The sequence below is a fragment of the Nelusetta ayraudi genome, unplaced genomic scaffold (genome assembly GCF_046127955.1).
Source record: "Nelusetta ayraudi isolate G7.1 ecotype Tasmania unplaced genomic scaffold, CSIRO-AGI_Nayr_v1 ptg000028l, whole genome shotgun sequence".
Lineage (NCBI taxonomy): Eukaryota > Metazoa > Chordata > Actinopteri > Tetraodontiformes > Monacanthidae > Nelusetta > Nelusetta ayraudi.
Window position 1 is genome coordinate 1,207,493 of NW_027466078.1, and position 14,231 is coordinate 1,221,723.

A 14,231-nucleotide genomic window follows, 5' to 3' on the forward strand; every position below is an offset into this window, starting at 1 on the left:
TTATTATTATTATTATTATTATTATTATTATTATTATTATTATTATTATTATTATTATTATCATATTAATAAAATAGTATTCTTATAATAATATACTATTATTTGTGTATTAAACAAGTGAGCAATGTGCCACTGAATAATAAATGATAATTCTTTGAAGCAACTCTCTATGGACCATAACAGCACTGCCACACATATTTTTTTTTAATTAATAACCTCTTTGGAAAGCAGACAAAGTAATAAAATGATTGGTCTATTTATTTCATCAGAACTAAAAAAATAAAAAATAAAAACTCAACGATCTTGAAAGTTCCTCCCTTTCTCTTGCATCTGTTGATGTGTGTAGCTAAAACAAATGTGCAAATATTTTGTCGTCCTCATGGAATTAAACAGTATACCATGTTAATTTATCAGCGAGTGCTCTCTCTTTTCATGCAATTCATCACTCTTAACATGTAATGCTGAATCATGAAAGCTATGGAGCAAAAAATAATAATTACATAAACCACGAGTGAAATAAAATGTGTCATTCATTCAATAAAGATTTCATTCATTCATTCATTCATCTTCTATACCCGCTTATTCCTATTCAGGGTCACGGGGGTCTGCTGGAGCCTATCCCAGCTGTCTTAGGGCGAAGGCAGGGTGACACCCTGGACAAGTCGCCAGTTCATCGCAGGGCCACATAGAGACAAACAACCATTCACACTCACATGCACACCTACGGACAATTTAGAACGTTCAATTGACCTCACATGCATGTTTTTGGAGTGTGGGAGGAAGCCGGAGAACCCGGAGAGAACCCACGCAGACACAGGGAGAACATGCAAACTCCACACAGAAAGGTCCCAGGTCCGGGCCCCGGAATCGAACCCACGACCTTCTTGCTGTGAGGCGGCAGCGCTAACCACTGCACCACCGACTATTTTATTACTTAGTTGAAAATGCCATTTTATTTCATTTAACAAAGCATATCATTATTTCATCATGCATTTAATTGTTTTGTGGTCCTGTGTTTTAGTGCTTCATAATTGTATTCTGTTGTCAAATTTGCCCATCAAAGTCAGATTAGTAATCCTGTACATCAGTTTAAGGAAAACCAATTCTAGGTAATGGATTGCAGATCTGGTAGTGACCTGTTACAATGGAAAGAAATGTATACATAATAAGTACGTCTGTGTGCCCGATATTTTAGCTAACACTAAACTTTCTGCACAACTGTCTGCATTGTGTTTAAGTTTAAATTAGTTAAATATGTTTGCATACCCAATTTTAAGTAAAATTACACAAAAAAAAATATTGTACATTTATTTTTGGAATGTTTTGCTTTTTACAGCTTTCCTTTTGGGGACAGAAAAAGGTTGCACAAATGGGTGGAAAATGTGAGAAGAAAAAACTGGACACCCAATGACAACTCCAGGCTGTGTGCTCTTCACTTTGAGGAGAAATCTTTCATTTTGCGTGGTGAGAGAAAGTGCCTAACTTCAACAGCTGTCCCAACCATTTTTAGTTTCTTCAAATCAGGTAAGAGCATGTCTACCAAACAAAAGGTAAGTGAGTCACACACACAACCACACACACACACGTGATTTTGATCAAATCTTTGACCACATATATTCTAAAAAATGTAAAGAGGTGTCAGAGATCTTGGAAGAAGACAGTTTTCTCGTGATTCAGGAACCATGTGACAGCCATACTACATGTCTGATGTAGATGTAGAGGTCACAAATGATGTACAGATCACCAATGATGAAGAGATCACAAATGATGAAGAGGTCAGAGCAACAATGAAGGGATTTTACATTGACTGTTCAGTTAACATGTTCAATGTTAAAATATTCACATGAAAAAAACTTGAAAATCATTACGGCAGACGTAAAAAAAGAATTGTAAGCAAGTGTTGAAAGTTATCTTGAAATCATTTATGAGGATATTCATTATAATATTGATGAAGTGTTATTTCATGTTTTGTTGGCTGTTTCAAGGGTTTATTTAGTTTGTTGTGACACAATCTAAGGTTCAATTTGTAAAGAAATAAAAGTTCTTGTGAAAAAAGATAGTGGTCAAAGTGATATTAGTGTTATTTGTGTTTCTGTTTTTTGTAGTCTTGTCTGGATTTGTCCTGTTCGTTTCTGGTCTGTGTTTGTGTTCCCACTCTTGGCCTGCACCTTGTCGTGGTGAGTGGGCTTTTAACTAAGACAGGCCAATTATATATATTGTGTGAAGCCAGCAAAACAGTCATTATTATGAGAATTATAACTGAAGCACACTAAATAATACACCATCAGTCACATTTTGCTTTTCTGTTATTAATCTAATGTGTGTTATGTCAAGCCTCCACAGTGGCGTGCTGCAGTCAGGATGAGACGAACAAGGTGAATGGATGGACGGATTGATGAGCCCAGCGAGCCTCCACCATCCACAGACAAGCCAGTCCCATTTTCCACCCAGAAGGATGTCTCTTCCATCTATCTTTGCCTGCCAGGGAAATGCAACCAAACATAGTAATTACAGATGGTGTTGTCTCTGTTAAAGTGACACATGAAAAAAAAAAATAATAATAATAATGTATATATATGTGTATATATATATATATATATATATATATATATATATATATATATATATATATATATATATGTATATATATATATATATATATATATATATATATATATATATATATATATATATATATATATATATATATATATATATATATATATATATATATATATATATATATATACATTATATATATATATATATGTTTTGTGATTCATGTTCATGACAATAACAATCGAACAGATTTTCTTCATTCTTCCAATGAGTTTCGCAAAACAAACATGGAATTTTCCCTGGATCATACTAATACGTTTGTAGATTATATAAAGAAAATTATAAAACACATTTTTTGCGGTTTTATATTAAAGCAGATAGTCAAACGTAAATGTAGCGTGGTAATGTTGCGAAGACACATTTATTTTTGTTTTTCTTTGTTTCTTTAGAAGCTTTTATTTTGGTTTTCTGTGGAAGCACAACAGACAACACACATGTTAACGTCCGCTACTACGGTTCGCTCCGTATAGGTCTCACGAGCCACTTGAGAGACTTCCTCTCGAGCGTTATCTACTTTTTACATTTCAAAACACAGATCCATACCCGACTTCGACTTGAACTTATTAATCATGTCGTTTCCCACATTCAATCTTACTCGTATACATTTAAATATTCACATTTCTACTGAATAATCATCCCATAACGTTAAACGAACACTAACGTAACCGAGCGTCAACCCCGCCTCCTGGTAACCTAGCAACGGGCTAGCCGTTGTTTCCTCTTCGCTAGGTAATCACTCGGAGACGATACATTCAAAACGTAAATTTAACTCACATACCCTCGATCTCAGACTTCAATTACGAAACAGCCACACATACATTTGCTCTTATTTTCAACCATTTCCCCTTCTCACCTGTGGAAGCACAACAGACAACACACACGTTAACGTCCGCTACGACGGTTCGCTCCACATAGGTCTCACGAGCCACTTGAGAGACCGCTCTAGCGTTATTCCCCAGGGCGAACACGACCTCCACTGGTAGAAGTGGGTAACTGCACCCTGCTCACTGATCACTCTCACACACGCCACAAACCACAACAAAAGCAGGAACAGTGCTTTGCCACAATTATGCTACATAAACACGTCCTGGTCCCCTCTGGATCCTCTTTTCCGGTCCTCGCGATCACTCTCTTGGCTGCGGTGGGCATGGTTCTGCCCGCGGTGTCTTCCTTTGTCAGGGCATTCTCTGGCCCAGTGACCCATGCGGCCGCAGATGTGGCACGCCCCCTTTTCGCCTCTGTCTCCGCTAGTCGCCCTTCGTCGGTTGTCGTTGTTCCTGTAGGGCCGTCTCGCCATGTCACTGAGGTGCTTCATCATGGTGAGGGAGGCACGCTTCATCTTCTTGTCCTCTGCATCGCTGGCCTCCTGCAGAAGCCTCTCAGCGTGCACTGCATGACGTCGGACCTCTGTCAGCCGGGCATCTTCAATCCCCACGCAGCAGCTTCTGTTAACTGCTTTGGCGATCTGGGGGAGCAGCCCTTGTCTGAAAGCAGTGATGAGGCTGGCCGTTTGGTTGACGGCAGTCCTGATGAACGTGGCGACGCTGCGGCGTCGGTGCTGGAGTGCGCAGGGTTGTACGGTGGTAGCGTTGGATGAGGGCAGGCAGGAGGAGGGAAGACAGGCATGTCCAGGAGAGGGTCCCTCGGGCCTGTAAGAGAAGGATACAGACGATTTGGTGCATTTGAATGCTCGTGTGTGAGTGGCTCTTTTTCTCCCTCCTCTGGGGAGTGTGTGTGAGTGTGTGCACCCTCTGCCGTTATCTCTGTCACCCCTGTGCTCCAGCGCCCAGCGCTGTTCACACGTTTCTTTACTTGTTTCCTGTCCCTGACCTCTGCTTCAGGTTTCCAGAATGAAAAACACCTTTCATGATCTTTGATGATTTGAATCTCCCACCTGTTTGGGTTTTTCTTTTTTGTAACCTTTCCCTCGGCTATATTCAGTTTATCCCGGAGGTTTCTCATTTCCTCCATACTCAGTGATCCCCCCTCTGGGAAACCATACTTTTCAACCCAAACATCCAACATATCAAGACAATCTGGACCATATTTTTTCCGCATGTCGTCCACAATTGGTCCCCCCTGGGGAACTGCAGCAGCCACTTTGCTCTGGTTCTTCCCCATCCCTGTCTAGACTTATTACTTGTAGCTGCACAGGCGTCCCTGTGCCCCCTTTTTTTACTCAGGCACAAAAAGGTAGAGAAAAAATTCACCCCTTCGGTACTTAGTCACCAAAGGTTTTGCCCGCTCAGCCCTCACCAACCTTCTTGGATATCTGGTGAGCGGGACAGGCCCGCGATATGACCTTGACTGGCGCGATATTATGATTTAGCGTACGTTACGCTCAACGTCATTCCGTGCGGCAGGTAAAAAAAAAGGTGGTGTTGTCCCGGGTGTCCCAATTCCATCGCAAGCCGATCGGAGCCGATTATCACCCGGGTCGTTTGTCGGGTTGGTTGACCCGTTTTGTCGTGCAACAGCTGCAACTGCAAACTGCAGGCTTCAATTTACCGACGCCTTACACATGTGATGGCATGGAGACTGTGCATTGTAGCAACATCAGTCCCCTCAGAGAGAATCTTCTCCAAAACAGGGCAGATATTTACAGAGAGAAGAAACAGGATCAGCCGCACAAAGATGAGGCTCTTGGTTTTTCTCATTGTCAATCTTCACTAAAGGACAAAACTGTTATCTGAATGCTGATTTTTTTTTCTTTTTGTTTTACACATTTTAATTTATATTTTGTTGTGTGAGTTTCTGTAAGCGTATGTTGTTTGACTTTACATTTGTGTAGTAGTAAAAAACTAAACGTTTAAAATTGGTAATAGTTATTTAGATAGAGGCACCTAGACCCACCTGTGGGTCATAACACCCCCTCTCTTAAGAACTAAACCCTATTAACATACCTACAAACAAAACTAAACAAGAAAAACCTCAGTTCCCCTGAAATAAGAATTCCGCAGCTAGTCCACATGTACACGTGATAACGCATCTGCCAACACATTATCAACCCCCCTTCCTGTGGCAAATCTGGAGATTGAAGTCTTGCAGGAGCAGAGACCACCGCATCTACGGCTGGTTTGATTGCGCATCCTATCCAGGACCACGAGGGCATTATAGTCTGTAAAAACCTGACCCCAAATTAACATCAAGATGAGCACTGTCAGAAGGAGAGCCAAAGCTTCTTTCTTAACTTCCCAGAATTGACTCTGTGTGCGTGCTGCTTACTTGTGGCATGTCCCTCTACTTCTATGTCATGGTGCAAAACTGACGTACGGCGGGGGTGGTCAGAAAACAATAGTGGGTGGCTCTCAATTAATTTAAGAATATCATGACGGGCTGATGCAGCCAAATGGGACAAAAACAAGCTTAAGTTATTCATAATTTCAGAGTTTCCCAGGCGCGCCGAATGAACACAAATTTTTTCTTTTTTTTCATGAGCCCTCCCTCCGCCAATGGGCACGGAGGGGGCGGAGGCTCAGGCGACACATTTTTCCTAGCGACGTAACGCCCGGTTCACACTGGACGCGGAAGCGCCACAAAGCGCCGCAAAGTGCGGAGCGCTTCCATTCGGCGCCCATGTTAAGCAATGTAGTAGTTCACACCAGACGCGAACAGGCGCTCGGCTCCCCTCGCGGATCGCACCATGCATTTAACGTCAGTTCACTGGACGTGGAAGCGAAGCGCCGCCGAGCGCTTCCATTCGGCGCCCACGTTAATCAATGTGGTGGTTGCGCGGCTCGCGGCATGCATTTGTTGTTTCGGCGTCTGCTCTCTTTCGTGTGCGAGCCGCGAGCGGTCCTCGTCAATAGTACAGGAAGTCGCTCAATAAAAACGAGAAAATCTGGTGAATTTTCAAAATAAACTAATTTCAAAATAAAAACCCAATGACAAATTCGATCATATATCATATTTGTATGTTATATTTGTCAGTACATTGTATCAGAGTGCGAGAGAGATTAAACACACACACACACACACACACACACACACAGAGGAAGACTTGATCAAAATACGTCTGTTTGATCCTCGAGATGCCGGTCAATGATCATTATGAAAGAGGTCTTGTCTTGAGATGGACACCTGAGTGCGTGTTTCTATTTATTTACACACACACGCACAAAAGTGAGCTATGGAGCGGGCTGGCTACTATTTTTTTTATTTTATTTTTTTTAAAGAAAAAAAAAAAGTGAAAAAGTGGGAGTGAAAAAAAGAGTGCAGCTGAGCAGAAGCGCTTGTCGACTGTCGCGGAGCTTTTCGCGTCTGGTGTGAACCAGTTGGAGCCTCGCTCGCGAAATTCGTTGGCGCGGCGCTTCCGCTTCCATTGAAATGAATGGCACGAGCCGCGCGCCTGTTCGCGTCTGGTCTGAACCACTACATTCAGTGTGTTTACATGGCACTAGAGAAAATCGAATTATTGCCTTAGTCCCATTATGATCGGAGAACTCACGTGCATGTAAACACCTTACTCCGATTATGATTGGAGTTTGAGAACTCCCAGATAATGCGATTGGAATTCGAATTTCTCTGCCATGTATACGCCTTAATCGGACTATTAACTGGACAATGCGAGTGCGCATGCGCCACGCCTCGCTCTCGCGACTCATGACCGCACAACTACGTCGTCTAACAAAACAGACGGCGCGAAACAACCTGGCAAACGCGAATAAGAATGTTGACATTTGGAGAGAGGATGAGACCGGGGCGATGCTTTCTCTTCTAAAAGAGATGGACATATTAAAATAACGCGCAACGGAGACCTTTTTAAAAAGGGTAGCGCAGCAAATGCAGGGCTCCGGCTTTGCGCACCCCTGAACAAATACGTATTCCTTCGTATTTATATTTCTACCTTTTCGTTCACATTTTTTGTAAGTTAGAAGAATTTTAACTTTGTAAATAAAAGCACAGCAAAGAGATGTTTTCCTGATTTGTTTTTATGTGGGTAATTTCGCTGTTATTCTGCTGGAAACGGTGTGCAGCGGCACCAGCTTCCTCCACGGTCGGCACTTTAATGAGCGTGTGTATAACTGAAGACACCGTTCCTTTGCAAAACCTGTACACAAACTCTCCCACCAGTCTGCTCCGAACCCGAATCCAACAAGAACGAGAGTTTGGGGTCCGTAGCGACGGCACAAAGCGTAGCATCGAAGTGTTGTTGTAGCCCTCCAACAGCAAACAACGTTCTTGTCTGCCTTTTAAAATAACCAGGAGCACAAGAAATAGGGTACACCTTATCTGAAAAGCAAGTAACACGTACATTATGAACTATCGTTCCATATCATAATAGATTTAATATGTCAACCGAAAGCAGCTGACCGGCTGAAAAGACTCACTGCACCCCCTAGTGTTGGGAGGAGGACCCGTTAATAATTTGAATTTCTCAGCTGCATATATACGGGGACCAAGGTGAGAACTCCGATTGGACGAGAAAACCCAATGATTGCTTAGTCCGATTAAGCTCTGCATGTAAACGCACTGATTGATTAACATGGGCGCTGAATGGAAGCGCTTGGCGATTCGCAGCGCTTCACTTCGCGGCGCTTCCGCGTCCAGTGTGAACCGGGCGTAACTTTTCAACATTTTGACGTGGCAGACGCGGGATGATCGTTTTCTATCAGGAGTGTGCACTACATAATCTGTATCGGAAAGTTTGCGCTCCACGACATACGGACCAGAAAAAACAGCCTGCAAACCGGAACCGGGTAACGGCAACAATACCAACACACAACGCCTGTCTCAAAAACTCGAGCCACAGCTTTCTTGTCAAACTGCCGCTTCATTTTAGACTGGCTGGCGACAAGAGTTTTGTGAGCAGTTTCACAAGCACGATGCAAGCGTTCACTGAAAAAAAATGACGTAATCTAACACATTATTCTCTACTCGCTTAACATCGGAAAGCCACTTACCCCTTAACAGACGCAAGGGTCCTCTCACCGAACACTAAATCAGCTGGGCTGAACCTGAGGGACTCCCACACATACAATCGACGACTGAAGATACACTTTATGCTGCGGAACCATCACTGTGCTCATTTTAAACCCCCCCTTGTTGCTCTTGGTTGTCCGTTAGTTTTTTGAGAGTTAGTAGTAGATAGATCCCTAGATAGTAAGTTTGATAGATGGATAGAAATAGATAAGTTAGTTAAAGTTACACACACGCACATATATATATATATACATATATATATTAACCTCTTTCAATGAACTCCAAAACATACATGGTCAAAATCCATATTATTATTATGTTGTTGTTTTTTTTAAATGCTCATACAAAACAAAAAAAAAGTGTCACATCCACTTGTAGTCCATTATTTTTGCCAGCAAGCTTCTCTTGTTACGACTGACCACATTGACCCATATTTTCCATATACTCACCTGAATCAGGTACCCTGCAAGGGCAACGACCTTCCCCGAGGTGATCGGTGGAGTGACACGCAACCAGCACGTGACCTCTACGACGAGCTTCCACCCACGGAAGTGCCATAGGAGGACACGGATTAAATAGTATGGCTTGTCCACCAGAAGGCTGTATTATGGTGTACATAATATAAAACTTTGGCTCAGTTCTGCTTGTATTGCAATGGTTGTTGTTCCTGAAGTTTCATTTTTCGTCCCTTTTTATTTTTTACATCCATGTTTGTGATGAAATAGTATTGTGAATCGCTAGCTCGCATTGCATGCTGGGAAACAGCGTCACTCAAGGAAGTTTTGGCTTCGCTGACACGGTCCTGAAGGGAAGTGGGTTTTAGTGCACTGGAACGGGATGAATGTGTTTAATCAAGCAGTACAAACCTGATTAATTGTCTTAATACTTCACTTCGAATGGCCATATTGTTTAGGATTAGAATTAGATGACAACTTCTTCACAATATTTGCAACTATTCAATTTGACCAGCAGGTGTCAGTAGAAGACGAAATTTCATGTTGACTATTTCCTAATGGAAGTGCTCTCTTTACGTTGGGTTTTTCTCATAATTATTTGAAGTGTAGGCCTGTAGTTGATGAGGAATCACGGTGTGCTAACACTACTCAAACAGCTTCGATGAAAAAAGGGAGTGTGATTTGGGTCTGTGGTACATTATGACAATCTTGGACTTGCAAGACTGAGGCGACGGTTCAATTCCCATCAACGTGTATTATATATGTGTTATTTAGCTCATCTATTCTACATTTTAAATAGATCACATTTGACATCTGACCCACTGAACACTTACTATTGAACATATTTTTAAACTATGGGCTATTTAGTCTTGTTTTAGGCTATAATATAATTCATTGCACAAACTGTCAGGCTAAGTATAAGAGCTATAGTCTACTACAATCAGTCGTGCCAAAAAAGAGACATTGTCTTTATTTTTCATTTTTATTTTATTGTGTCAGCATTGAACCGTACAAGCATGTAGTGTTGTCCAACAAGAATGCATGGCGAATCAAATCCCAAACAACCTATGAAACAATGAACACGTTTCTATTGCACTTCATTTTATTGAGCACTAGATGACCTCCTCGAGCACTGTGTCATTGAAGCCTCGAGTAATGAACCATTTTTTGAAACAAGTGTCGAAGCTTCAACAAAGCCTCCATCGGCCATCACTACCTACGGCTGCGTGCTCTAACGCCATTTCAGAAGTGACTAACTGCAGACTTGGGAGCGGAGGAGGGATGACAGTCAGGCTGGCTCGACTGCTCCTCCTTCTCAGCCGTGGCGCGTCCAATCAGCAGCCAACATCCAGGACCGCACCTGCAAGGCGTCATCCACTCTCTCTCTCACACACACAAAATAAATTGTGTTCAATCATGTTAAACTTGGTTGGGGCACAGCCATGGCTCTTTATATTTTATATTTTATTTTATTTTGTATTTTATTTTGAAGTTAGCGCTTTGCATTCTGGGTAGTTCAGTACAGAGGAAGCCCATGAAGCAGGTGAGACGGTGTCCTCCCTGCTGAGACAGAAATTAATGCAATAAGTTGAGCTATGCTTCATCTAACTGTGTTTCAGTGTTTAAATGTGTGCTGGTGTCTTTCATTTAATTTTTTTTTTTTTTTTTAAGCAAAGTTCGTTTTCTTTTTATTGCTATTAAAAACGATTAGCATGCTAGCATGTCCATTAGCAGCACACAGCTCTCATACGGAGCACGTTGTCTCTGCAGGAGGTGACCAAGTTTCACGGAGCAAGTTATGGTTGTGTCCCATTCTGTTTCAGGTATGTGTGTGTAACTGGAAGAATGTTACAGTGTATAAAAATGGAGCTTTAGGGAGCGAATTATTGAAATTGCGAGTGTCATTTTTTTGTATTTTGTAGAAAAATGTATTTTATTTTTAATATTATTTGTATTGTAGAAACAACAACTATACAATCACTACTTCAGTACAGAGGAAGCCCATGAAGCAGGAGGTGACCAAGTTTCATGGAGCAAGTTATGGTTGTGTCCCATTCTGTTTCAGAGAATAAACTGCTGCTCCACACCTGACTTCTGCAAGTCTTCATTATACAGCAAGCAGGACAGAATAGGAGAGGTCACATTGGTGCCGTGACTCGAGACTCTTTTGTTGTGCTACCGATGCTGCAGAGTGACCCGGGGACTGTTCTGCTGCTGCTGTTCATCTGCGGTCACTGAAGTCGGTCAGATGTGTTGCTTTTGTGCAGTGTTAGACATCAGATAGACGGTTTATGTACTTTTATTTGATTTATTTATTTTATTTTTTTCCAGTTTCCAGTCTAGGCCTTTTGTGGTTTCATCCTTTTGTTTTGTGCTATTGTGTTTTGTTAACTTTTTGGAAAGATGAGTAATCCTCAGGGTAATGTTTTTGTAATCCTTGGTGCTGGCAGAGGGAGGGGTTTTATGCATCCTTCAAGTTTACTGTTTGAGAGTCCTGTTCAGGGGGTTGGTGTAGTGTTGGGTAATCAGTGTACACCTGGGCGCCCCTTGCTCAGTACTGGTGTTATCCCTCCCCCCAACTCAGATGCAAACCCTCATGCCCTTGCTAGCCAGGGCACGCATTCCCCTGTCCCGGACAGGCACAGCATGTGTTCCCCTGCACCTACCCCTGATGTTATTGCTGCTAGTATTGTAGGTCAGATGGGTGATGCATTGATTCAACAGGTCAGCCAGCAGGTGGCACAGGACATTATCTCTCACCTCAGTGCATCTGTCACTACCCCTTTACTCAGTGCTGCCCCTTCACCTGCCCATGCTGATATGCTAGCCAGTTCCCCTTTACATAGTGCTACCCCTCGACCTAGCCATGCAAATGTGTCTGCCACAAATGCTTTTGACGTGTCCCATTTGCAATATGTCCCTCATCGAAAGCTGAAGGAGCCCCCCTGCTTCAGAGGAGACAACTCAGACTCTGTTTCCGTCCAGGAGTGGGAGGAGCTCATGAGGAGTTTCATTAAGAGGGGGAATCTGCAACCTGAGGAACAAGCGGAGGAGATCCTTGTTCATCTTGGTGGCAAAGCAAAGGATGTTGTCAGGTTTGGGACCAGGAACAGTGGTATTAACATCACCTGTAACCCCGATGCCATTTATGGTCTCTTGCGGAAGCACTTTGATTCTGTTCCGTGTTCACCACTCCCATTAGCAGACTTTTACACCACTCTTCCTGGGAAGGGTGAGGATGCCTTTGACTACTGGCTTAGACTGAACCGCGCTGTTGACTTGGCCATTGAACGTCTGAAGGAGCAAGGAAAGTCACTGGACAGCCCCAGCACTGAGGTGACTCGAATGTTCATAAAGAACTGCCCGTCTACTGAGCTCGCCATGACCTTCAGGTCGAAGACGATAGACAAGTGGACTGCTCGTGAAGTCCAAGACATTCTGAACGAATATCATTCTGAAATGATGTCAGTGAACAGAACTTCCAGAGAAAGGGTGTCAGTGAATGCTCTTGCTGCTGTCTCGCCACCTGCACCACCTGCTGAAGAACAGAGCCCACTGCAGCCACAGGCCACTGACCCTGATGCCCTGAACCGCCTTATTAACATGCTGGAGAAGGTGCTCCTGCAAAGATCTTCCCCAGCTTCAAACAGTCCTGTTCATGGTCCGACTCGACGGCCTGGCCCAAGGCACCCCAGGATCGGTGGGTTGCACTTGGAGGAAATGTCTTCTTCTCCACCATGGACTTGACGTCTGGCTTCTACAATGTGCCACTCCATGAAGAGCACAAAAAATACACAGCTTTCTCTTCACCTTTTGGCCTCCACTAGTACAACAGAATGCCACAAGGTCTGTCCAACAGTCCTGCAACATTCATGCGAATGATGATGTCAATCTTCGGGGATGAAAACTTCACTAGTCTGCTCTGCTATCTTGATGACCTGATGGTCTTTGCCCCAACTGAACAGCAGGCACTTGAGCGTCTAGAGATGGTGTTCTCCCGTCTGAAAAGTCACAAACTCAAACTGGCCCCCAAGAAGTGTCATCTCTTGCGGAGGTCAGTAAGGTTCCTGGGACATGTCATTTGTGGGGACGGGGTGATGAAGGACCCTGACAAGATGAAAGCCATCATGGATGTGGGAGAGGCGGACCTGATGGAGAGTGATGGTGTGACCCCTTCCTGGAGGAAGATTAATTCTTTCCTGGGCCTAATCTTCTACTATCAGCACTTCATAGCTGACTGCTCTGCTAAAGCAAAACCCTTGTTCAGACTCCTCTCTGGAAGGCAGGTGCAGCATAAGGCCATGAGAGGCAGGAAGGTGAAAAAGCGATCATCTGCTCCACCAGCGCTTATGGCGAGCGACTGGACTGCTGCATGCAAAGAATCGTTCCAGACCCTGAAGAATGAATTAGCTTGCAATGTCACCTTATCCCACCCCAACTTCAGTGAGCCCTTCGTTCTCGCTGTTGATGCGTCGTTTGATGGCATTGGCGCAGTCCTGTCTCAAGTGCCACCAGGTGAGACTGTTGCTCGACCTGTCGCTTTCGCCAGCAAGACACTGTCCCGATCACAAATTAACTATCCAGCGCACAGGTTGGAATTCCTGGCGTTAAAATGGGCCATTTGTGACAAGTTTGGTCATTGTCATTGCCCATTGTCCTACATCTTAACAAAGCCGTGTTTGGACGCATGTGTGAACAAAGATGGGTTGCTAAGCTTGCCGCATTCGATTTCGATCTGAAGTATGTCCCTGGCGTTAAGAACGTTGTCGCTGATGTGCTAAGCCACGAGCCATTCATTCAGTCATGTATCAGTCAACGTCTGATGAAAGAGCCCTACGTTGCACTGCTGGACGAAGTTAATGGCGTCGTCAGGGGTACAGTGCAAGATGCCTTCCGGCTGACAACTGCCAAGTTCTTCGAGAAAGGGAACCAAGACCATCCGATTCTGATGCTGAAGCCGTTATTTTATTTTGAAAGGTGACCCGCAGCTATTTTAGGTCGAGAAAAAAAAATGGCCGAAATGTTTGTTTGATGGAAAGCGGGTCAAGCCGGAGTGGTTGGTGAGCCAAAAATTCTTTTGACCTCACGTTGTCTGTGTTGCCTCGAACCAAAAACTCAAGAAGGAAAATAAACGAGTTAAATGGAACCCACGTCTCATCAATTTATGAATGATGTAGTGGTGCTGGTATGACGGACGGACATTGAAGACACCTGAGCGTCAAAGGTAAAGAGCGG

At 43.5% G+C, this 14,231-nt stretch overlaps 1 protein-coding gene across 1 annotated transcript in view; it reads left to right on the plus strand.

The window, feature by feature from the left end:
* Nucleotides 1–13,799: 13,799 nt before the first annotated feature.
* The window catches only part of LOC142891080 (ribonuclease inhibitor-like), a 142,126-nt gene continuing 141,694 nt past the window's right edge, over nt 13,800–14,231 (plus strand). The window contains exon 1 of the mRNA XM_076030407.1: nt 13,800–13,807. Coding sequence (XP_075886522.1) covers nt 13,800–13,807 — 8 coding nt within the window. The remainder of the gene's footprint in view (nt 13,808–14,231) is intronic.